The sequence below is a fragment of the Pipra filicauda genome, unplaced genomic scaffold (genome assembly GCF_003945595.2).
Source record: "Pipra filicauda isolate LSUMZ 115617 unplaced genomic scaffold, ASM394559v2 scaffold16_size7369187_pilon, whole genome shotgun sequence".
Classification (NCBI taxonomy): Eukaryota; Metazoa; Chordata; class Aves; order Passeriformes; family Pipridae; genus Pipra; species Pipra filicauda.
The window spans coordinates 5,817,710-5,843,222 of record NW_024104207.1 but is presented as its reverse complement, the minus strand read 5'-3'; the positions used below and the strand labels follow the sequence as shown (position 1 = coordinate 5,843,222).

General features: G+C 36.7%; 1 protein-coding gene across 1 annotated transcript in view; it reads left to right on the top strand.

The window, feature by feature from the left end:
- The window catches only part of ARID4B (AT-rich interaction domain 4B), a 90,177-nt gene that overhangs the window by 10,852 nt on the left and 53,812 nt on the right, over nt 1-25,513 (top strand). Inside the window, exons 4-6 of the mRNA XM_039379566.1 lie at nt 20,127-20,237; nt 24,702-24,767; nt 25,363-25,453. Of these exons, the coding sequence (XP_039235500.1) occupies nt 20,127-20,237; nt 24,702-24,767; nt 25,363-25,453 (268 nt within the window). The remainder of the gene's footprint in view (nt 1-20,126; nt 20,238-24,701; nt 24,768-25,362; nt 25,454-25,513) is intronic.

Below are 25,513 nucleotides of genomic sequence, written 5' to 3'. Positions count from 1 at the left end.
TATATTAGATGTCTGTCTGCAGCAATTCAGTTTTTCTTTGTTAGTAATTCTTTGGCTGTTGAGCTGATATTCTGATTTCACTTTACTTTGTCTGATGGGAGGCAAAATTGGACTGATGAGTTAAACATATTTCACTGTATTAAAAAAAAAATCTATTTCATACATTTTACATAATACAAAATACATATTTATAGATACACTTAGAAGTGTAGAGTTATTTAGGTTTCTACATGCAAGTAAATTGAATGAGCTGCTTTTGTTATATTCTGTATAGTAAGACAAATTCTCATTTGATGACAGCATAATATTAATAATATATCAGTTGGAGAGAGATAGGTGTATGTCCTGCTATGACAAACTTTTTTCACTGGTAATGTGCACGCTATTGGTAGCATCTAGATAGCAACTCAAGTGGTAGTAGGTCAGTTTTAAATTAGTGGAATGCTTTTATTTATATCTCCAGTAGTACTGATTTCAGATCAGTAAAATTATACTTACTCTGTTTTGTATTGAAATAGAGAACAATCTACCTGTTTCTAACTGGAGTAACTTACTGTGCAACAGCACTTATTGGAACATTTGAACTGGTGTAACAAAATCTTAATTATGGTCTGACAATAAATATAAAACATAGCTTCTACTATGTGGAATAAAAATCATTCATGATACTTAAGCTGATCAAGTTTCTCTAGTTAGGTGTATTGTATTTACTTAGCTGGAATTTTGAGGAAGCAAATTGTGATCTTCCTAGAAATACGTATATATTAAAACAAACAAACAAAAAGAAAATGGTAAACTTCAGGTACTTGATTCCAGACAAATCCAGATACAATTTCAGAACTTTGCTGTCTTAACTGCTGTAGTGGGATATCCTTACTACTGTGCTTGCCCAGAGTTGAACTTGGGATGGAAAAAAATACACTGCAATACTTTAAGGTGATCTGCAAATTGGACTTGTGTTTACAAGAAAACTTCTTAGTCTTAAAGGAACTGCAGCTTCTTTTCTTTTATCTGGTAGTTTCTCTTAATACAGCTTTTGTGTCCACTGAAACAGCATTCCAGCCAAGTACATGAGTGTGTGGGCACACATCAGTTGCTAAGAAAGGCCAGCATGCTTTTACTGTGTGTTCCTCTTTTAGCAGTGGTGATGCACAATATTTCTGTGAAAGCAAACATTACAGTGGGCTGATTAGTCATACGGTCATATTGGAAGATTAGGTTTATCCTTTAAGCTATGTATTTCAGAATTCCTCTTCAATTATCTTCTTAGGCTTAGGGAAAAAAAACATTGATCATAAACATGTAATGAATTAGAATTTCATTGACATACGAAGTTGATACTGTAACATGCTGATTTGATGGAGACACTGATATTTTATTGATAGGCATTGTAAGAATGTAGCATTAACTTTGGAACCGAGGGCCTCTTACTGTGCCTCTTGTTCAGTTTTTGAGAACAGAACAGGGTTTAATGTGGAAAGTAACAGCAGAATTGTTGACATAGAAAAGACTATCAAGTAAAACTTAAGATAGAATTTTTCTCTTTCACTTTGGTAATCCTAAATGTTACTTTTTGAAAAGAGGCTAAAAAAATGAAGGTTTTAGTATAAGAGGCTTAAAGACTTTTAAGAAAAAAAACAGGCTTTACATAATAGCTTCAGCACACTTGAAAGCAGTGAACAGACTCTTATATCACCTATACAACTTCAAAAATTTTATTCCTGTTCTTTAATATATTGAAGAGTTTTATCGAATCAGAGCAAGGATCTTTCTTTAAATAGCCACTCTCTGGAAATGGCTGCTATTAGTCACAGTTTAAGCCAGCTGAAGATGTTTTAGAAACAGGTGCAGCAATGAGTAGCCAAAGACACTGAAGTATTCTGGGTAGTTAAATTGAATAAAAGGTATGAAACAAGTAGTTTAGGTCCTTTAATTCCTTAAATTCTGAAAAGTAACCTAGCTGAATACTAACTGTTTATATATTCTTATTGCTTATATTACTACAGTGGCACTTCTACTTTTTGTGTAACATATATCTTCATAATTATGTAGCACTTGACAAATCTCCTCTAAACTTGTCTTCAACTGGGTTTTTCTGTTTTCTTAATAACTGTTTTACTTTTAATGCTTGCATGCTTGGTTTGCTACGAGTATTTTCTGATGGAAAATTTTCAAAAGGGTTTTCAAATAGTAGAACTTAGTTGAACAGAAAAGCTTGCATCTCTTGTTTTGAATAGTTGCCATATTGATTACATTTAGCCTTTTTTCCCCAAAACTCCTTTCACAAACCTCAGACTTAAATACTGAACTCTTACATATAGGTAGAGAACAACTCTGCAAGATTAATGTTGTTGTGGAGAGGAATAAAAAAGAGAAATTATCAAGTTTCTTATAATACCCTAGCTACTGACCACGCAGGAATATTTGGTCAGTAGTATTCTCTGAAAATGCATTGAGATGGGAGAAGAGTTTGCATGTGCACTTTGTTAGATTTCTACAATTTTGTTCCTACAAGTTAGGAAAGTTGTAAGACTACCTCACAGAAGCATATTCTTATAGGAACACCATAGTTTTTATGATTAAATAAGGCAAAAAATAAAAACTATGGACTTGAAGTTTCAGTCCTGACTTTTTTTTTTTTTACTCCATGTACAATTGTACTGAATTATTGATGTCTTCCTTCAGAAGACATTGTCCTGGCATTTATTTATATTAGTCTGAGGAAAGTGGGATGTAGAACTAAGTTGTTTTTTCACAACTCGGGCAATGGGGGGAGGATTTACAATTTACTTAGTAGTTTCAGGAACTGTCCATTTGAAAGAAAAGTGTACTGTGGAAAATAATGTTTATATTTTTCTGGAAGAAGATTGCATTAGTGAAAACAAAATTTATTCAGTAGTATATTCTGCCACAGCAAGGCTCTTTAAATTTAACATCCCCCATAGCAGCTCAACCAGAAGTTGATTTGAGGTGATTTGAAGTTGATTTTTGCTGTGATTTGGGAAAGCAGCATTGTGATTTTTGTTGGGATAATTTCAATTTCACTTTGCTGCTTGGGAAGTTTCCAGTGCAATGTTGTGCAGAGATATCTGTGCCAGTAGGGAAGTAGTCTGCTCGTCAGCATAAGTTATAAATTACTGTAGTTTTCTCAGGTAAATTATTTGCAGTACTAATTTCTGTGCTGCCCTAGCTAACCAGTGTCCAGCTTAAGTAAGATGTCTATGTTCTGCAAGGCCGTGGTTATCTTATGTGACAACAGTGGCCCAATAGGTGCTGGTAAGACACATGAGGAGATTTAACAGAAAAAAATGGTGGTTTTTTCCTCTTCCAGGCTCAGATAATTAGTTATGTGGTTATAATTTATTATATAGCTACAGTCTTAACCAGTCTGCTGTCTGCTCTTCTTGACTGGGAGCTTTCTGTAGTCTTAACCAACCATTGTATAGTAGTGGCAGACTAAACTTAATTTGAATCCGTTTCTCTGCTGCTTGGATGCTTCTACATAGTGCAAATGTGTGTATAGTGAGGCTAATACTTCGCTTCTCTTTAACTTTGCTTGTGTTTGTCTCCAGAAGCTGCCTTATCATTGTCTTTAATGCAGTGCTCTGGGTTCTGTAGCCTGTTTCTAAGGAGATTTGGAGACATAATTAAACAAACTGTTCTTTATTCAGGGACCTATAGCTCCATTAGAATATTAGGGGAAAATCAGAACACTGAAAAACTTTGTCTAATGCAACTCATCTTTTGTAATTATATTTATTTGCATATACATAGTCCCCTTTTTCTTTACACCTTGCAGGTGTAAGTTGCAGGTACTTTCAATTTTTATGTTTTTTTTTTCCCTTTCCCTTTTTATTTACTGGGAGAAGAAGCTGAAGAATTGTTTCACTGTTTCAGAAGATGTAATATCTTTCTGTAAAGATAGAGCTACGTATCTCTGTAAGAGAAAGATATTTTTATTGTAGTAAATTTACAGGCAGTTCAAAGACTGTAAGACTGTACTCCAGATGCTATAAAAATATAGCCTCTGCTGATCTAAGCCTAAGGTACTACTGATGTTTTGCATGTGTATAGTTATTGTATGCTATTTGTATCTCCACTAATATAATGTTAAATAATTGTTTATGAAGAAGAAGAATCTTCCTCACAGGCATCTTGGAGAGAAAAATGAATATTTGCTAAGTGTAAAAGTGCAAAAACATAGAAAAGGGTAATTTGCAGCACATTGACAAAGATATCTAAAATGTATCATGCCAAAACATTGCAAAGAGACCAGTAGAGATATACCTGTAAAGGAAAATTCCTGTAATTTCTTCTTTCAGAAGTTTATGCAGCAAAAGTAATAGTGATCGAGTTAACACTTATATACACACACCCTCTGAAGCACATATGTATATATTTTAATATCTAGAAATTACCTACAGTTATTTAAAAGGTTCTGTTTGTTGGCTAGCTTGCCTTTGAATTTCATTCCAATTCCATTCTGTTAGATGTTTCAAATGCGTAATTGTTGCATAGGGAATTCCCAGAAAGCCAAATATAAGAGCTCACTATTTCTAAGCCAAAATACTGCACTCTTAGTGTGTTAGTTGTTTTATCCAAATGAGATGTGTTTTGTTAGCTCTTGTGTAACATTTTCCCCTGGAGACTAAAGAATAGTGTAGCAGGTTAGTGGTGAGAGATAACTGGCTAGTTTAGAGCAGAAGTGAAGATCTGTCAAAATGTTCCAAATAAGGATTGGCTTACACTAAAGCCTCAGGAAAAGTCTAGGGATTAATGTTGAATGTAGTTGAATTCAAACATCATCCAAAACCCAAACCAAATGAAAAATGTTTGAGTTTGGCTAGTTTGCAAAATGAGAGTCTTAAAAGTTATTGCTGGCACTGAGCTAGAAAGGAAGACAGACTGTTGGTCTGTGCATGCTAAATCTCCTGAAGCCAGCGGAGAAATTTAAGGATATTTCTGCAGAGCAAGTTACTGGAAAGCAAAGGAGAGCCTGGTTTGACTGTTCTGAACTGCATCTTCACATTCTGTTACTTGTACTTGTATCTTAGTGAGTCTCAGCCTTACACTTTGTCAGAACAACCTGTTCAGAAAAGCCAGGAAAAAAGCAAAAGGCAAATTGGGGGAGAGAATAGAACTTTCTTCTGTAGGTAAGATACCTTTGATATATATGCTTTAATTTAATATAGTCTGAAATGGGAACTTAACTGACTGTATCTCCACCAAGTCTGAATTTATCAGAAAAAACTAGATGCCAGAGGTGTAATTGACTGAAACTACCTTTGTAGTTATATTTAACCTTTCTTTAGTTGATTTTTTTAATAGGAATTTCAGTCTCTGTAAGGGGGGGAGAAAGTCTGCATATTCATATTCCTGTAACTGTAGTGAATCAGTGAGTGCATGTGCTGTGTCAAACGGTGCTAATGGGATTCCCAGGTTAAATCCATGCGAGACCATGAGACCACTGAAAGAATATGTTTTCTCATATTTTGATCTCTTTGCCAGTATGGTATAACCTGAAACAGGTTTTTCTGGATTCAAATGTGCTTAGTGTCTGCCATTGCTGTTTAACTCAATGGAGTTAAGGTTTATCCTTCCGTGTGCAAAAGCAGTGACTTCTTGGGAGCAATCAGCTGTATAGTTTTGGATAGTTTTCTTGTTCTACTATAGATCTCTGCTCCTTGAAGGCCTTTTAAAGACTGTTTCAACACTGGGTCATCATCTTGGTGCAAGTTTTCTGTAGTCCAGTCATTAAATGTCACATTTTCTGGACTGTCAAACCAAACTGTTATTTTTTGACAGGACTGATCCCATTTATAAATTGAATTAAGGAAAGGGTCTGTTTTGTGGGAAATCCTGAATTTTTTGAAATTAATCTTGAAATTAGTTCTCAGTTTACAATTGAACTTCTTATTTTACAAAAACACCTAGTGGTGATGGTGCTTTGCTAGATTGTGGGAATAGACTGTTGATTTTTATAGCAGAATGCTCAGTTAAATCACTAATACCTGCTTTGTTTGCAAATAATGTGGGCTGGATATAAAACTTAACATAAACTGGTTTTCTGAGTGCTATCCAAGTAGATTAGACTTCGAATACAAACTTGTGTTTGACCTTGCATATATGCCAGTGCTGAAGTGCTTTCAGCCAGTTTAAAGCCACTTCAGGGATTTAGTGGACATGTTTGACTGAAAGCTGTTTGTTTGACACCAAGATCATTTGAAGAGACTGTTAGCTTGGCTACCAATTCATTAAAAAAAAAGTAGCATGGTAAACGTCACCTTCATCCAGCTAGGGTGAAGCTGGATTTTGGAATTTGGAAAAAAAAGAACTTAGAGATCTAGAGTGTGCAATGAAAAGGTAAATATAGAAAATGCTATCACACAAACATATGAAATTGTGGCGAAAAGGATTTTTTTCCTAAGTTGAGATTTCTGTGGTTTTTTTTGCAAGAACCTTGAAAATTCTAAATTATTATGGAGTGCTACTTCATGTTGTAGTTCGAAGCAGGCTGCCAGTTGACCCATTGATTTATCCTCTTCTACTTTGTTAACTCTGATGTATGACCTTAAAGTGAAATGATACAACTTACTACAGTGAAAGAAAATTAGTTTAGCAAAAGTAACAGAAACAAGTAGCTATGTGTTGAATTGGTGAGTTGAATCACTTTAGCCCATAACCAAAGGTGTATCAGAACAGATGCAAAAGGGACGATGGACAGGGAGAGGCATCATTCATGTGGGCTTGAGTTTGGAGGGCCAAAGCCTTCCCCTTTTACACTCCTGAGTTGTTAATTCAACTCACAAAAGAAATATGAAAGAGCACACCATCTGCATAACTGTGGTGGTGAGCATCTATCAGCACATACCTCCCCCTACCTTTTGTAGTTTCAGAAATTAAGAACTATTGTTGGCAGTAGGTAGTGTCTGTCACCAACTCTAACTGCTTAAACCCATTTTATTGGATTTATATTTGATGGCTACTTTTTTTTGTTGTTTTCTGTAGGTAGATAGAAATTTTTGAATATTTATCCTAGTATTTCTGGCTTTATTCTTATAGGAGTGAATAGGTTCCACCTGTTTTACTAGACTGATTTTCTAACTTTGCATAATGATCAAAACTGCATCCTGGTGATCACTCAGAGTTACCAGGAAAAACAAATAAATGAATGTGACTTGCATTTAGACCAGTTCTGTTTTAATAGATTCCTAGCATAAAGAAGCCATATGCTTTTGTAGTAGGTAGGTCTTAAAGCGCTTTTATTTTCAGAAGTTTCCTGTTTCTATAGCATTCTGGGCTGTTGTGATGTTTTGCCTCTTGCCATTTGTCAACTCATACAGTTCTACGCAAAACATTCATATTTTGATTCTTATACAGGTACTTGTGTATTTTGGGTTGCAAATACAGCAGAAACTGCATATGTTAGTAATTGCTCACTTAAAATAAGATTCCTTTTTCTTTAGCCCTCATTTTTCTTCTTCCCATCCTGAATTTAAATAAAGGGCCTATTCCATCTGTTCCTTTGCAGAGAGTGGCATTATGAATATTGCCATTTCGGAAATCTAATAAGCGACTGTATTAACTACAAGTTATGTTACCAGTTTTTTGTAAGTACTAAGAAAAATGCATTATGAAATTCTAATCCATTGTAATGGGATGCCTTTGAGGCTACAAAACCCACAGCTGTAATAGCCACAAGATTGCAGGATTTCAGAGCAATAAGTATAAGGACAAAGCAGCCGGCTTTGGCCTACATAATTTGTTGAGAGGAAGTGAGGACTGACTGCAACAGTTGAGCTTTTAAAACTAAAGAAGTGAACAGATTGTTGCTGAGCGGAGTTGTGTACAGAGTATTTTTAAAATTAGTATGGTAAGTAAGTTGAGCTCTAACCAGAGATGAAACCATGTGCATACTTCCTGTCTGTCTGAGACATCACGCAAGTGCCTGGGGGTGGCAAAATGAGTTCTGACACACATCAGCGCATATCAGAAGTGGTAAAGCTGGTATTTCTTTGGCCAAGTGGTTTTTCGGATCACTTCGACTGGCTATTTGGTATATGTGGCAGTTCACATAATTTTGAAAAATGGAGATAATTCTTTAGAAGTCTTTCCTGCTGTAGTTGCCTTTATCACAGTATTTTGTTTTAATTGTGGGAGTTCCTTGTTGATTCAGAATCTGGGCATGTATACCTGTAGCCATATTTAGGTGTCTGGATGGCTACCTCAAACTTTGCTTGATCATACTTTTAATGTGTATTCAGTAAGATTGTTGATTTAAAGCCTCAAAGAGATGGAATATTTGTATCAATCCTTATGATCTCTTCAAGCATCTAGTTACACAGTATGTTAATATCCTTTTTTTTTAAATCTAAAAGCTCTGTTCATCCTGAAGCCATGGGATTTTTAATGCCCTAGATTATAAGATTAAAGAACCTTGCAATATTGCTTCTTTCCTATGCCATGAAAGAGCACTTGAGTTTGACACTATGGGCCAAATCCAGTGAAGGACTGTAGCTAGCTAACTTATGGGTGTTTGTGATACTTCTCAGTGGGAGTGATGGCACTGTGGGAGTCTCCTTTGTATTATAAACAATGCAGGCCTGTGGCAGTGGATGGTCTGCCTCTTGGGCAGAAAGAGAATCAGGTGAGAGGACTTTATGAAGTAGGGTAGAATCTGTTGGATGGTTAGCACAGGACCTATCTGCAAGTACCTTGTTCAGGCATCTCATTTCCATTAAAGTGGTTCATGTAATGGATTTGCAGGAGTCCAGATCCTCTGAAGGAATGAGACTGGTGCTTTATTCAATAAGCCAAGACTCCCAGTACATGGAATTGAGAACTTTGTGCTAGCTGCCTTTTCATCCAAGGTTTTAGCATCTGTGGTTGAAGACATCCAACAGGCTGAACTGGGGAGCCATCAACAGTCAACTCACTTGCTTGAGTTTCATAGTATGGCATGTGCCACATTAACAGCTCACTCCTATTGAAAATGGAACGTGCTGCATGCTATTTCCTCCTCCCCTGAGGGGGCAGTTCTTAGAAAAATAGCCAAAAAATAAGTGGAACATGAGGCAATGTCAAACTCCTGCCAAAAAGGCAAATGTCATACTGGAATGTTAAGGTATTACTTGAAAATTGTGTGAAATTATGTCTGCTTCTTTTGCAGTTAATTAGGACATACCTGTGTCTGTTTTTAGGCACCAACTAGAAGAAACATCTGAGGTCATTAAATCAAACTCCAGAGGAGCAATTAGAAATTCAGGGCCTGTAGGTAAATAGAAATATATATAAATATTTGCCTTATAGGTAAAATTTACATCATAATTTGTTTTTTTCTTTTAGAAATGGGATTGCTTTAAGGAGTTGCATCTCTTGAAAGCTGCAAAGGAGAAGTACACTGCTCTCTATATGCAGTGTTGATAAGACAAGAAATAACAATAGCAAGGAATGCTTAGATGTGATATTATAGAAAAGCCTGTAAGCACTGCAGAGAGTGTGGAATATTCACTTCTAAATTTAAGAATAGATATTACAGGCATCTGTTACGAATAATACAGCTAAAATGATCCTGCTGAGAGGAACAGCCTTGATAACCTTCTATGTGTAATTAAGTTTTTGTTTGTTTTTCCCAGGAATCTCATCCATTGTAATTTGATAAAATGGTTAGATTAAGTTATTTTAGTCTCTTTGTAGGTATTTTCTAAACTAATTTTCATAGTTCTTTCTCAATGTCTTGTCCTTGGCCAGCAGTTTTACAGTGAATTGCTAGGCAGCAGTCGAAGAAGCATGGCAGAGTTAAAATCCTTTCTCCTGTCTAAAATTTGTTGTGTTACTGTATGAAGTTAGCCAGTATATACTACTATGCTTTTGGTTGACTCTTGTGTACAGTTGGTGATCTGCTATAAATTCATTTTGTCTCAAGAACCAAAGTGCACACGTTCTTACTTCCTGAATGCTTCGATTTTTGCGTAGCTTTGATGTGCAGATCAGTTGTGCTTAATGTACTAAATAATGTGTTTCTGGGAGGGATCGATTCTCAATCAGAAAAATCCTAGTTTTCCAGTTTGTTTTGTATTTGGAGTTTTTGTTTCATATTGTTTGACAGTTGTGTGTAGGTTGGGCATTACTTTTGGTACTTCCTCATTGTTCTCCTAGCTGGCAACAGTGGCAAAAACTAAATTCAAAGGCTACTCATGATTCTTTTACCGGACTGATTATATAATTCAATGTGTTATTTTGTTATAATTTTAACATATTTTTATAAACTACTTTATATGAAGTTACACATCAGCTACAGTTACAATTTCATGTAAATACAGAAAATAAAATCTTAAAATGCTTAGAATTTTGGAATATAATTTTATCAGTACATATAAGACTAAGAAAATCATAGCTAGTTAGTGAATTGACTTGGGTCAGTGTTTGAGAAATCTCATTCTGCTGGGGTATTTTGAATTAGTAACTCATCTCTTCAGCTTTCCCTTTCTGTTCTAACCTAGGAACAACCTCCCTGCTTTTCTTTCCTCATAAGAAGTTTAGAAAGTGTTGTACAAAGTATGGAAGTAAACCAAGATAAGAAGTTTTCTTTTGTATTTGCAGAAAAGAGAGTCATGATTTATAGGTTTTGGTTTTTTGGGTGTTGATTTTGTTCAATTTTTGGTGGTTTTTTTTTTAAGGTTCAGTTTTTCAACTTGGCATGAATTTGTGTCTGAAGTTTTACACAATAGAAAATAGTTTTAAAAATAGATGATAATAAACAGAAGCTTTATATGCCACAATTTCAGTGAAAAACCCCCCAACATTCTTAGATAATTATCTGATTTTAATTACTATTCACTATTCCTGTTCTTGGTATCAGTTTTAGTATCTAAAAATATTGTTATATTTTTCTGTCAACCAAAATGCCAGTATTATCAGTTCCCTAGAATAGATTTGCTGTAGAATGCAATTTGTTTCACACATATAGATTTTCCTGTTCTGTATACTGTTATACTGAATTTCTGTAGAACTGACTTCTTAAACAGAAAACAATAGTTAAACTGTCTTTGACTAGAAATAGAAATATTGCCAAAGAATTATGCAATTGTCTTAAAAACAGTTTGGTCTCTTGAGATTTCATTGACTACTGATTTTTTACACTTTGCATAGTCATATATTAGTCTCTTCACCATTTTGATCAGGAACAGCCTGGACTGGTTTGTTTGATTAAACTATCAAATTATCTTTGTTCCAATCCATTTGGAAGACGAGCATATCATTATCCTATCATTCTTTTCAGTGCTTTGAAACATCCCAAGTTTTACACAGCAGCATCTCTAGACAGAACTGTGGCACATTTTTAAATATGAGGCAAGTTTTCCAGACCTAATAATTTAAATAATGCCTCTAAGTGTTATCTAAAGGTTTTAGTTGGAAAAAGAGTACTTTTTAATGTAAAGGTTTAATATATTCCTTATTTCCAAGTGCAAAACAGGTATCAAGGACATACTTTTTACTAAGTTATTTTACCCTCTAATAACAAACATGTTATTTATTGCTTCCTTTTTTTTCACTTAACAGTTTTCCATACTTGAATGAATTTGGTTCTTGCACTAAACACAGGAAATGTGAAAGAAGGCTTTCAAATATCTGTGACTAAAAGAGAAGTCTTCTCTTTCAAAAAGCTTCTTATTTCAAATTAAGTGTTTTTTATCTGCACATATGTAGAAACTTAATGGTCAGACTTCACTTGAAACGTACAAAAAAAGTCTGGCCGACATTAATGAAGTTTCACCATTTTACAGTACTAAACTATTATGTTAAATAGTTTGAATATTTAGTTAAACCTTACAGGAAAAAATGCAGTCTGGTAGCTATGGCAATAATTGACTTCAAAAAAGATTTTATATTTAGAGGGATAAACAGTGGGAGCAGGCATTCAAAATATCTTCATGTAGCCTTTCAGCAATACAAAACAAGAGACCTACAGAAGAAATAGTAAGGAACTGGCGTTATTTTTAGAGAGCTTGATCAGCAGTTCTGGAGTGTTTTTATTAAATAAAACATTGTATAGAGAGATGTGCTATACCAATAGAAAGAATACAGATTTCCATTCTTAGGTCTGAAAGTACTAGAGAAACATCAAATGCTCACTTGCCTTTGAATTAGATGTGCATTAGCCCCATTCTGCAGAATTGAGAATTGGTACATGCCTGCTGGGTCTCATCGTGGTGCAGCAAGTCTGTGACCAAATTAGGAACAGAATCAGAATTCAGTGGGTTTCATTCAGTTGGGTTGGGAAAAAAATAATGCTGTAATCTTTTAAAGCATAGTCACCTTTCTGGATTTGCTATTTTAAATAGGAAATGAGGTAATTACAGTTTAGATGTTTGGAAATAACACTACTTGGTACATTTCTGGATGAAGAATTGAGTTGCTCTTTGGAAATTATTAGGATAGACTAACTTTTAAAATCTTCTAAATATTTCTCATGTTCTGAGTAGAGTTAAAATATTTTTATAATTCTGTATCCATCAACTTAGCATAGTTCTGGGAAGAAAAAAAAAGGAATGGGATTACTAGTCCCATAAAAATTCAGCTTTACACAGATAAGTAAAAATAATGAAAATCCATTTTGCATTTAATACAGATACATTAAATAAAAGAAGTGTTACTCGCGAGTACCAAATTGAACCTCTTGTTTTGGGTCACTTGGTCCTTCATGGTCTTAGAACCTGTAAATCCTTTCCACAGAACTCATTTTTATTTGAAGAGGAAAATCAGCTTTTGAACCCTTTCAAGTCTTTAAGAACTTTAAATAAGCTTGGCATTGGACTGATCTAACAGAATAATTTGAAATAAAGAAAATATATGCTTTGCACCTATAGAGAAGGCTAAAGCTGTCAGAAGTTGGTTTAATGCTTCCAGACATCTGTCTGGTAACTTCCAGCTTGGTTGAGGGGAATGACTTTTTGCCACAGCTGTATAATGTTTGCTTACAAGATTAGTGAGGTGTTACTTGAAACTTCCTGTAGGTTTTAAATTGAAACTGGAAATAATTTTCATTACAAGAAGCGCCCCCCCCTTTTTTTTAACTTGTAAATGTTTGGTTTGATCAGGATGTTTTCTACCATAATTTTTATTTGTGGGCAAATACTGATAAAATTGAACCATTTTCCTTCAGAAATTTCAAAATTATTAGTTTTACCTTTCTCTGAAATGCACAACAGTAACAAAAGCAAAGTATCAAGTCAAAATCTGATTTTTTTTCAGCCAGAAGAAAATTTGCCCAAAGCACACTCTTGAGCTTTCATGTAATAGCTTTTTCATGTGAAAAACATCACTGCCTTTTCTTCTATTTTGTAGTTTGCAAGTTCACAGAAAAATTCCTCCTGTTTCCTGTTGCAGTGTTCTCATTTCTGGGAGGTGGATGATGGGCCAATAGATTTACTTTTTTTTAAGGAGGTTTTGTCTTCTGGACTTCGGTCTTTGTTTCAGATACTGCATTTGTCTCTGAGGAGTTGTGTGCCTCCGTAACATACAGTTTGTAGAAAGGTTTTAGAAGTTTCTCATCTTTGCTGCTCTGAAAATACATGAGAAATGTATTTAAAATCAACTATAAACTAATTATTATCTGCCAAATTGAGTATATTAAAGTGTTACAATTACAGTTTTTCCTGAAAATATCTGCTATTACTGTAAAGTTGAGTGTCTTTCAAACGACAGCAGGTTGAACTGTAAGCAAAATCTTGTCCTCTTAATTACACTCTGTGATTTTGTTTATTAAGAGATTGATTCTGCTGTAAAAAAAAAGATACTGTTTTTCAAAATTGCATCTTTTCAAGCCTTCATTGCCCTAAAGTTTCTGAAAACCTTTGAATGACACCGAGGTGGCTGCTAATTCTGCAGGATGGAAAGGGAATTTTTGACCTTCATTAGATGACTTAAAAATCTGGTTTGGGGTTTGGGTTGAAGTAGTGGGGTATTATTGGTGGTTTTTCCCAGTGATTTGTGTGACTGGGATGACTGTAGGTGGAATATTCAAGTACGTGTGTGATGATTCCACTTGCAAACTGGGTGTTTCCATTTTGAATTATGGACGATAGGCAAACAATTAGAAAACATGTCCCTTGGAAAAATAACTTCAAAATACCATAGGCAGTAGCAAAAAAAGTTTTGCCACTGTTCCTCTTGCTTAATATGGATGAGAAAAAAAATCAGATGTTGAGTCTTATGATGTTTCTTTTTTAAACTCAGTAATTAATATGGATACCAGGTGGGGTCGGGGGAGAGTCTTGAATCTTTAACGAGCTTTTTCTGAACCTTGGTTATTGAAAATAAACAAATGTGAATTTTTCATTTAAAAACTAAAACCAGTCCTTTCTTATCAGTAGTTGTGGGATTGTTGGGGTGATCTTTGCTTCTTGAAATTGCTTCCCTAGTTTCTCAAGAGTCTTGTAGAGTAGATAAATGTTGAATTTTGGATGTTTAATACAAGCTGAAATCTCAGCTCTTCAAACTCTCTATGTGTGAAAGACAAAAGGAAGGTATAGACCCAGTTTTCTCTTTGTGTATTAATCTGAAAGCAGTCCTGCAGGCTTTCCTAGTAACCGTGTCTGCTGTGTTTCTAGATTGAATACTTAATCTTGTTTTCATGTGGTTTACTTGGAACATCCTGTGTGTGGTGCAGAGGAATACAGATTAGGAGATAGAAATAATATATTCACACACTCTGTATTAGACGTGCTTATAGGCAAAGCACAGTGTAAAGCAATTTTATCAGCTGCTGTATGGCATGACAGACTTTACAAAGGAATTTGAATATAGTAATGCAGCACAGTTGAAAAAAGAGGGGTGAGGATGATTTCATCCCACATAGATGGAAAAATATATAAATCTGTTAAATGCTGGAAAACCAACTTCTGTAACAGCCTTTAAATGTATGTAAAAGCATGATGCTACCATTTTAGATTGCAATGCTAAAATGTATATTCCATAGTGCTCTGAAGAGGTCCATGTGTTTCCTCCCTCACACTTGGAAGACCAGAGCTATTAATACCAATGTAAATGTCCAAATTCAGAAGATGTGTAGGTTGTTTTATGATGTGGGCATCTAGCCATTTATCAGTCCTTCCAGGTATAATCAGCTTGAAGGCTGGAGCAGAACCCTTCCAGCAGCCTGCTTTTGCCTGCCAAAGAAAATTCAGCCACTGAATTGGTGGAAATTGCTGACTGGTCACCTAGAGACTGCTCCTTATTTAAGTGGTAAACCAGCTTTTCAGCTGCGGCAGCTTGTCCTCCAACTCCTGCCCGTGCACAGCAGTTGTGAATTGAGATAGCAGAGAAATTATTCATCCTATTCCCACTAATAAAATTAAGTGCTACTAGGAGCATCGTGGTTGCCCATTGGTTTGGATTTCCTAATGGAAAGTGCAAAACTGCAGGAAGTTTTTTCCTCTTTATCCCTTCTTGGTCACCCAAGACAGCGCCAGAAATTTTTATAGTAGTTTGGCTGATGATTTAGGATATGTTACAGAGTACGGCACATTCCAGCGGCGTTCCGGAGGAGCTGCACTGCAGGAGGGCGGGCAGCGCTCGCAGCTTTCCCGGGCCGAGGTGCCGGGTCGGGAGCGATACCGGGCGGATCCTGGGAGTTAGCGTTACCAGCGCTCGGCTCCAGCAGCGGCCGGCTCCCGGGAAGCCCTGCGTGCAGATTTACCAGGCAATCGCCTTAAGGGGACAAATTTAGTTTACGGCAATCCGCGCTTAATCTGCCAGAGCCCTGGGCGCTTTCGGGGAGAGGGCGCGGGCGGGCGCCAGCGCTCGGGGCTGGCTCGGGCAGCCAGAAACTTCTGGCAGCTTCCCGGCTCCGGCCCCTCCCCTTAAAGCGACAGGTCCCTGGAGAACACCGGTGCACCTCTGCCGCCCCGAACGAGCCAAACAAATCACCCGGGCTCCGTCTGCTTCCGGCAGCCTTGCCAGAGCTGGAGGATGGACCCGGCTGTTCGCAGCTCCTCGGGGAGCTGCTGAGGCGCTGGTAGCGCTCAGCACCCACTGCAGCGATGCTGAGGAAGGGCTCGCCCCGGTCTTTTCCCAAAAGAGCCCTGCCGTCCCCCCCGCCTGGCTGCGGCCCCACGCTCCCGCGGGGTACAGCCTTCCCCCGGTATCCCTGTCTCGCTGTGTCACTCAGAGCAGTCACTCACAGCAGAGCCGGCCCCCCTTCTGGTAGCCCGGCCTCGGTCATTCATGCAGACAAAGTAGTGATCCGTCTTGGAAGCGCCTGCTTGGTGAGTGGTTTCCATGAAGAGCTTCAATACCAGTCTACTGCCAATAGTAAAACAACGAAGCGAACAAGCTGAGATACCACCCTCAGCTTCACTTTTCTCCTTCTCCCAGTGTGAACTGAAAGATTTTTGAGAGTATAGAGACATAGAAACATTGACAGGAAACCTGGAGTGTGCTCTGAATGAAAAAAGTTCATGATCTCATTATAAATGAACGACAGCGTGTGCTGGACATACTTTTCAGTTTTCCTGTTACAGCCATCAATAAACTTTTGTTCATGATATACTTTTGAAAAAATAATTCTTACCTATAAGTTACAAAGTGCAAATGATTATGTTCAGATATAAACTGTAAATGCAAATTCAGATTACCGTGTTTTAAAATAAAGTGAAGGCTGAGACTGCAGCTCAGAAATTTGGAGATAACAACATATGAGACTAATACAGTTGTTTCAAGATGTCTCAAGATATCTTCAATAATTTTAGGAAGCTCAGAACTTCTTATGTGGTAGGGTAGTCCAGTGTTGTGTTTCCCTCTTCCCTTTAGAGACTGCTGCAGTGCCCCTTGTTGAGATACTTTCAGTATGCTTGCAATACCTTTCCTGAGATTACTGAATTGTATTATCAGATTTTAGCTGCATTTTAATGTGCTGTTTTTTCCTGGTAACCTGTTCCGAAAAGCAAAACCAGAATAAAAACAAATTCTGAGAAAGCATGTCAAAATTTAACAGGCAAACATATATTCACTCTGAGTCTAAGGACATCTATTAAATGATGTAAGCACAAAGCAGTGAAGGAATAACAGCAAGGTAAAAATAGCTGTATACTAATTTTCAAATCTTTCTCTAATGTTGGTGGAATTGAATAAAACCTGCTTGAGAACATGTGTCTCAGAGTTGGTGAAAATGACAAAGTTGTGATAAGAATTATCTGAAATTAATGCCGGACTTTGAATGTTACTGTTTACTTTTCTAGTTTGCATTCTCTGTGATGCATCACGTTTTGCTAATTGCTTTAACTTATCACTTTCTGCTGTTACTATCAGGCAGAATGAGGGAAGTATTTTGAAAATTTCAGTTAAGTGATTTTGTCACTGAAAATTGTTGCAGTCTGGGGGAAGGGAGAGTTTGAAAGCCCATGTAATTTGTCTTTCAGCAGAATAATAAAACAGCAGAAAAAATTCCAGTATGTATCTCGTGAAGATTTTATATACTGTTTTAAAGTGTATAATGATTCGTAGTGGTAGTTAAAGAAATGCATTTCATCATTTTTCTCTCAAAAGCCACTCCGATACTGTATTTCTTGTAAACATACCTACAGTGATAATCAAATGGTCCATATGTTTACTATTCTTTGAAATTCTTTACAGCGGTAAATATTAACTAATTCCAGTGGAAGGAGATAGAGTAATTTCAAAAGATGTAGGCTAGAGATTGAAATGAACTTCTGTTTTAGTAACAGAAATTAATTCTTACATATGTTTGTTCTTCAAATGAGTATTCTTTTTGGAAGAAGTTGTTAAGAATAAATCAGAGTAGTGATATTATACTGGTAATTATGATCTTAATAAGAATTTTAAATTCTCTTTAAATTTTGATTGTTGCTTTGCCTGTTCCTTTGCCATAAATTTCCAGTCAAAGACCAGAATTTCAGATTATCTTGGTTCCCAGAATTTTACACCTTTTTTTTTAGTATTTTTTTTAGTTAATCTTCAATAGCAGTAAAGAAAAGCATTCTTTATGTTATGTAAATTCACCTTAACATTATGGATTGGCCTTTGTGATAATTTGGCTGTATATGGAGGTATAGACTGATACTGACACAACCAGCTCTTGAAGTTTTGTTTGTAGGAGAATAATAGCTGTGTGCATCTGTGTGGACCCATCTGGAATCTGTCAGTCTTGTTAAAGTAATCTCAGTCCTCCACACTTTCTTTTAAGTTTGAAAGATGAACTGGCATGAGAGAATATAAACACTGTAGTGGTGAATGAGTTTATTTAGTAAAGAGTATGGTGGAACAGGAGGGATGCACCCCTCTTAGTTTTACTGTCTTTGCAAGAGAAAACATTGTTGCTTTCCTGTGTTCAGATTTATATTGTGTGAAGCAGCCGCTACCTGGCTCACTCTAGTAAGAGTACTAACTAGAACCATCTGAGTCCCTCTTTCAGCATCCTTCCAAGTGCAGTAAGAGAAAAGCATTGCAACCTGACTTGAAGGCAAGTACTTTTGCACTGTTGGACAAGCAAGGAGGGAATCAGTTTCAGAATCCCAGCACTCTTAAGGTTCCTCGTTAATCTCAGTTGAGTTTTATGGTTATTAAGCCTGGATTAGGAACAGATAGGTGTTTGTGGATATAGTACTACCAGTGTGGCACGTCTGGCTACTCTACATGCAGTCACGTACCATGCATGCAGAGAGAGAAAAAGAGGGGGGTGGGTTCATTAGAACTTTCGTGTTTCTAATGATCTTAGAAAGTGCAGATTGATAACAGTTTTATAGTACTCAGAAATATATTCTATTACATGCAAATGAGAGGTAGGCTGGAACAGAGTCAAGGTAAAAAAACCATTAATACGGAGTTAACCCTGTAGTATCTCATATTTCTCAATTTCAAATTTTGCAGAACTTAAATTTCTGAAAAATCACGCATTGAAGCATTCAGGTACATAATTCCATGCTTTTACTTCTGATATATTGAAACTGGAGGCGGTCAGTGGGAATTACCTGATGCTGAGTGCAGGCACCTCAGTCTCAAATAGTACCTCTGATACCTGTGAAGATTTATCTCTGTATTCTACCCAGAGGGAGCCTGAGTGTGCCAGAGTTACCTCTCATAAGCTGTGTCTGAATCCATAGGGGTGCAGGAATATGATGTGGTGCAGACAAGGGCTTAGATCTCTCAGCTCTTGTTTGGGGCTCCATCAACACTTGCAGCTCTTGGAAATAAACCTCACTCCACTTGCTGTCACCCTCTACCTTCTCTCTTCTGACCAACAGTCAGACTGTTGGTCAGAAGAGAGACCAACGTGATACTGAGGTGGTTCAGTTATCTGGAATCTCCTCCCACAGGAGAGGTTGTGTAGAGAGAAAATGGGCTTCCTTTGAATGAACGCCTTCATGAGCTCACTTTATATACTTTGTATTCGACCCATGGTCTCCTCCTACTCCCTGCACCACTTCTTTCCCACCTCTTCTATTTCTTGTTTCCCTATTTGGGTGTCACTTGTTCCTGTGTTGTGTATTACAGAACCTTGTGTTTTGGCTGGACCCTTCGCCTTCACTCTGTGTTTAGTCTCTGTCAGGTTCCTACTGCCCTTTTCCCGCTGGGCTGCTCTCCTGATGAGAGCCCAGCTTTATAATTTACTTCATTCGAAAGTGAAAAAGGGAAATCTCTTCAGAGTTGTTCTACTTCCTACTGAAAAATGAACCTTGATTTTTTAAGGGAAATAAACATCAGTGTCATGTGACTTATCAGGTCTTGAGGCAATTAAAGGAGAAACTAAAACTCTTGGTTGGCCTTCACCACTGCAGCAGAACTGGTCATCTCCTGTGTCTTCAAATGGTGCAGAGGTTGGAAGCCTGTGTGGTGCTTCTTGTAGATAACTGTGATATCAGTTTGTTATATCTATGAGCTTATATTTATATAATGAGATTATTTATTTGTATTATGAGATTGTATTTATATTCATTGTTTAGCTTAGTGTTGTGTTCTGTATTTCTACTACTGTGATACACATATGCTGTCAGATTAAGTTTTATTGGGCTGTTTTTAGTGGTCTGTCCACAAAAGCCGGCGAGACTTAGCAGCTGTGTTGCCAGTGGTCAGCAATTAAAAAGCAGTTGTTTTACTTTGTGTTCCAGGCCATTGATGAGCCTCCCTATCTCACAGTGGGCACTGATGTGAGTGCAAAGTATAGAGGAGCCTTCTGTGAAGCCAAGATCAAGACAGCAAAAAGGCTTGTCAAAGTCAAGGTATGTGGTTTTCCTGCAAACACTTTTTTTTTTGGGGGGGGAAGTCATTCATGTTCAAAATGGCACAGTGTGAAGCTTCTTTTTAGTCTCAGGACAGCGAAAAGGCTGTCCTTTCCTTAGAGGCTGGCAGTACGGTCTTTGAAATAACAGTAAGCTTATTATTGTTGGACGGGGTGGGGCTCCCCCACTCCCACACAATTAAATATGTTCTGTTTCTGTCACTGCTTTGTCATCTGTTTACATCGAGTGTTTGTGGCCTTCAGTGCCGTAGGCTGACCTTAAAGTATTTGATTAAAAGTGACAAATGTAGGCTTATGTACGGCAGAAAATTACCAGAAAATAGCTAAAACCACTCAATGTAGGTTTAAAATGGTTTTGTTTACTTGATAGCACAGGTCACTGCCATTTAGCAGTGGCAACTAGATAGTGCTTTAGGAATAAGCTGAAACCCTGCTGTCTTCCAAAAAAGACTTGGCATATTGAGTCCTACCAAATAGCAAGTAGCACTTAGAAAACATAAATTAGATTGTTGCTCTGCAACAGTTATAGTGGCAGAATATTTTTCTTATATCTACTGTAAATTTAAGTGAAAAATGTGTGAATTGTGTGTGATGATAGCCTGTTGTTGAAGAGTCTGCACTATAAACTGTTGTGCATTATTTGAATCTACCCTCGTGCTATGGCTGATTTTTGCCTATAATGTGTATGAGAGAGAGAGCAGGTGCTCTCCAAAAGCCCTGGTGAGAAGGACGATTGTCACTTGTTTAATAATAATGTTAAATACATCAAGAAGATTTTAGTCTTAAATCTGACAAAAGAGCAAATTAGTGGTTTTTTCATTTCATTAGTCTTAACTCTTAATAGCATCAGCTGGTCTATGCTTTAAAGCACCATTGAGTTTAAGCAGCTAAGTATTGCTATTTAAGCTGTTATGCATCAGTATTTAAGTACAGGAATTGTGTTGTGCCTAGATCAGTGAAATCTTAACTCATTTCAGTTCTTTGTGGGACTTTGAGTCCGCCTTCTTAGATGGCCACTTGCTATTATTCAGTGTTAAATATTTTCTTGTGAGTTTATTACTTGTAGTTTTGTCACTGGAATGTTTTGCAGAAAGATCTTGACATGAAATACAATTTTTACTGTAAATTATTGGAGATTGTGGAGATTGTGCCTAAAGCCCTCTGGATTCAAGTTTATGGGTGTGTCTTTGCTGTTACTGTATTGCTTAGGGCAGTTCAGCCCCAGTACTGTTGTTGCTTTGTAGAGTAGTGTGATTTGTGGTTTAGATTTTTGTAAGTGCTGTAACAGTATCTGTTTACATTATCTTTTCTCCACCAGGAATGTGTATTCCTTAAACTTAACACTGACCTTTTGATTTTTCTAAAAGTCTTTTTAGCTCTTTCTGGCACATGCACTCTTTCCTCAATATTAGCTCTAACAAAGATTCTTGCTATTAGGTGTGTTTTGTCTGGAGTTGGTAGTTTATCTGCTACATTTATTTTCCACTTGTTTAGCAGTTTCTTCTGGCCCCTGTACATTTTATGCCTTAGTTTTCTAGAACTACTAGAGGACAAGGAAAGTCAGTTAACTTCATACTGTGAATTTTAGTGTAAAGCATTCATTTAAGTTTTATAACTAGGTGCTCTGTTGAGAAAGTAGGATGGCAACAAAAGTCTTTCAGGGTGAAGTATATAATCTTCAGACAAGTAATACACATTCAATTGTTTCTCCTTTTACCTGTTTTCTTTTGTTGAATTCTGCTTCCTATAATATTTTGAAGGGATACCTTCACAATAACTTCCCACCACCAGCATAATTTAAAAACTTTATTCAGTTTCTTGCAGGTGCTATTTACTTACAATTTCAGTATCCATAGGTACTGTATTTCACAGTTTAGTGGTTTCTGGCAAGTTCTGTACATGGTACAGAATTTTACAATAATATGTAACTGCATTTTACACACTTTGTCATGGAAAGCAGTAAAACTTAAGATTTGCCTGGACTTATGAAAAGTGTTGAAGGCAGTCCAAATTTGACTAAAGGGCAAGACTTCCGGTATTACCAGGGTGTTAGTCCACTTCATCGGGTCTTTTACAGCTTTTTTCAGAGAGCTATTTAAGCCAGTTTGTTTTGACAGCTACTCCTAAAACAATTAGCACCATCATCCACACCCACTTGTATTTGGGCACCCTGCACAGAAGTTTCAGAAGAAACTGTTTTCTGTGTAGGTCTTTATTAAGCAGAAACAAGAGAAACATCTGCTGTAATAGGGCTTACCAGGACTGTCTTTTCAGGACAGTGAAGAAAAGGGAAATCCAACTGAGCCTAACCAGATTCATGATGTGCTGAGCGTCTTAGTCTTTTGCCTGAGACAAAAAGGTTCCACACTGGTAAATACTGTGGGAATTAAAGCCCACTACTGTCAAATGCTAACATCACTTTACTTAGCTTCAAGAAAGGCTAGTGGTGTTGCACTGAGTTTGGAGTTTGAATATTTCTGTTAATCACCAGTATTTTTTGAGCGCATATGACTATCTCAAGAAGCAAAAACTGTTGATATCAAAAATCTTCTCCCCCCAAAGAGTCAAAGCCCCAATACAGCTTTAAAAAGACAAACTGTTCTGGAATACACTATAGCAGTTGCTTTGTTTACCTGTCATCGTAGTACATTGTGGTTGGCTCATGGTTTTAAAATAGAGTCCCTTTTTGCTGTAAAATACATGTAAGATAACCACAGAAAGTAAATGAGCCAGTGGTGACCCTAGGTTTCAGATTATTTTGCATCTTAACTGAACTTTGGCTTTCTGGTTAAATCCCCCCCAAGAGGGAATAAAATACCTGTATCTCTCAGGATGAAGTTCAGAAGAGTGGTCTTTGCTCAGTTAATTCCTAGCTTGAATCCTTTGTCTGGCTTTAGGTTACAAAGTATGTGTGGTGGACAGAAAGTATTTGCCATCAGTAGGTGAGATGACGCAGATGTTCTAAAGAGAAAATACTCTCACAACTATTATGTATTGCTGTAGTTCTAACAGAAGGTAGACAAGATGACTGTTTTGTTGAAGTAGCGCCTGGAAGACAGTGAAGCATTTTAGTGCATTGGTTTACTAATCAGCCTGTCAAAACAGAATCCCTTAGTCCTGGTTGTAGTGCTGTTCTTGGCTTTTTCCTACTTTCAGGGTTTACAAAACTTCTTAAAATCTTCTCCTAAGGAGGCTAAGTAGGAGAATTGATATTGGAGAACACTCTTGTTCTGAAGGAAATTTTACTATTGCTACATGCTACAGTGAAACTCTTAACAATAGTGAGAGTATAATCTTGGGTACACTCTTCCAACAAGTCCAGAGATTTAATGTAGGATTGCTGTAGTTGAGAGTTACTGTTACACAGCTGGGTCTCACGTTACATTCTTACTTATTTCAAATACTAAATAAAACATCATATACTTACACCAAAGAGTGTGGTCTGGTGAACATCAGAACATCATTTGTGTGTGTTAATAAATGTACATATGTACATAAAATGTAATGCCAGAATTTTCTTAGTTTCCTATAATTTTCCTATAGTTTTAAAACCAAGGTGGAAATAAAACTTCAGATGTAATTGATAGGAAGATCCTATGATTTTCAATGTGACCAAGTTAATTGTGAATGAAATGAAAGATGAATGTCTATAGCATCTGGTACAGATAACTTAATCGTAAGTTTGAATTACCATACATTTCTTTTTTTTTTTAATGAAGTCAGGAGGTGTAAGATTAAAGACACAGCCTTTATGTGTCTTTATGGGAATGACATCAGAAAATAGCTTGGGAATGTTTATGGGATTTACTTACTGCAGTTTTGAAGGACTGAAAGGTTAGCTGTTTTTACGTTTCCTTCCAGTTACCTCTCAGTGTGTAGGCTGGACATTAATGGAAAGGCAGTTTGGTTTGTTATTTTGTTTAATTGACAGCAATGTCCTGTACTTTTCTTGTGTGAATCTTTCAACCTCAGGGGAGGAAAATTGCTTTAATGAGCAAAACAAAAAAAAAATCACATAGGCTAGATATATGTGCTAAAACTGTTAAATTTCAAAGCAATGAAATATAAATGTTTCTTAAAAGTTTTACTTGTAACTCCGGAAACTTTCTCCTTTCTTACTTTGGTACTACAGAAGTTCAAATCATTTAACAGAACAGCAGAGATCTTTTGAAACCATTAGATGTTTTTGACAAACTCTAGTCCGTCATTTCCTTTAGAGGTAATGATTCTATTCTGAAGGATAAAAAATATTTTAGAAATTTCGATGACTAAGAAGTTGGCCCCTCATATTTCTAAAATATGTGAAGGTAACACAGATTTCAGCAAGTGGAATGAGTATGGTGACTAACTGTAAAATGAGAGTAAGAGAAGGGCTATTGATATTTGTGTGTGCTTATGCTGCTCAATTGTATCAAGTGATTGTCAGTTGAATTATATTTTTTAGGTAACCTTTAGGCATGATTCTTCAACAGTGGAAGTGCAGGATGACCACATAAAGGGTCCCTTAAAGGTAATAAATTTGGTTTATATTTTACTAGTGCTTTGAAAAACATTTTTTTTCAGTATTCGACATAAATGTGCATATACAATATGGGGTAACAGTGGAAGGTTCAACTTATTACACAGGCCAGATAGGATCACAAAGCATAAAAGGTAGTGCTGCATAGTTAGAGGTAGTGTACTCTGCATGTTAGCTTTTTCCTTTGTAGTTAAAAGGGGTGCAGCATAGGCTGGTGCAAGCCTCTTTGTTCTTTTTGCCTTAAAGCTAAGAAGTATGGCTGGCTCTGATTTTTAGTCACTGTTTCTTTTGAGAACTCGGCTGGAGGATTTGATGGGAAAGCTCTTATACAAGAGAATGACATCACTCAGATTGGTTCTTGTTCCCCACCTGCTGGCAGGAAATAATCAGCTCAGTTAGTTGCCTTATTTTAGAGGAATGGAAAAAGAAGTTTGAGGGATACAAATACATTCAAGTGAAACTGAAAAAGTATGTTATATTTAACGTGGAATAGGTTAGAAATATCTTTGTTTGCTAATACAAAAGCGTTGACTTTATTGCCTGTTTTAGAATTCTCCATTGCTATGATGTGACTTTTGTATTTTAGGTAGGAACTGTTGTAGAAGTGAAGAATCCAGATGGAACATACCAGGAAGCAGTTATCAACAAATTAACAGATGCAAGTTGGTACACTGTAGGTAAGAGAAATATTTATGTATTTGAATAAAATTCATGACTTAAAAATAAGCCTGTGACTT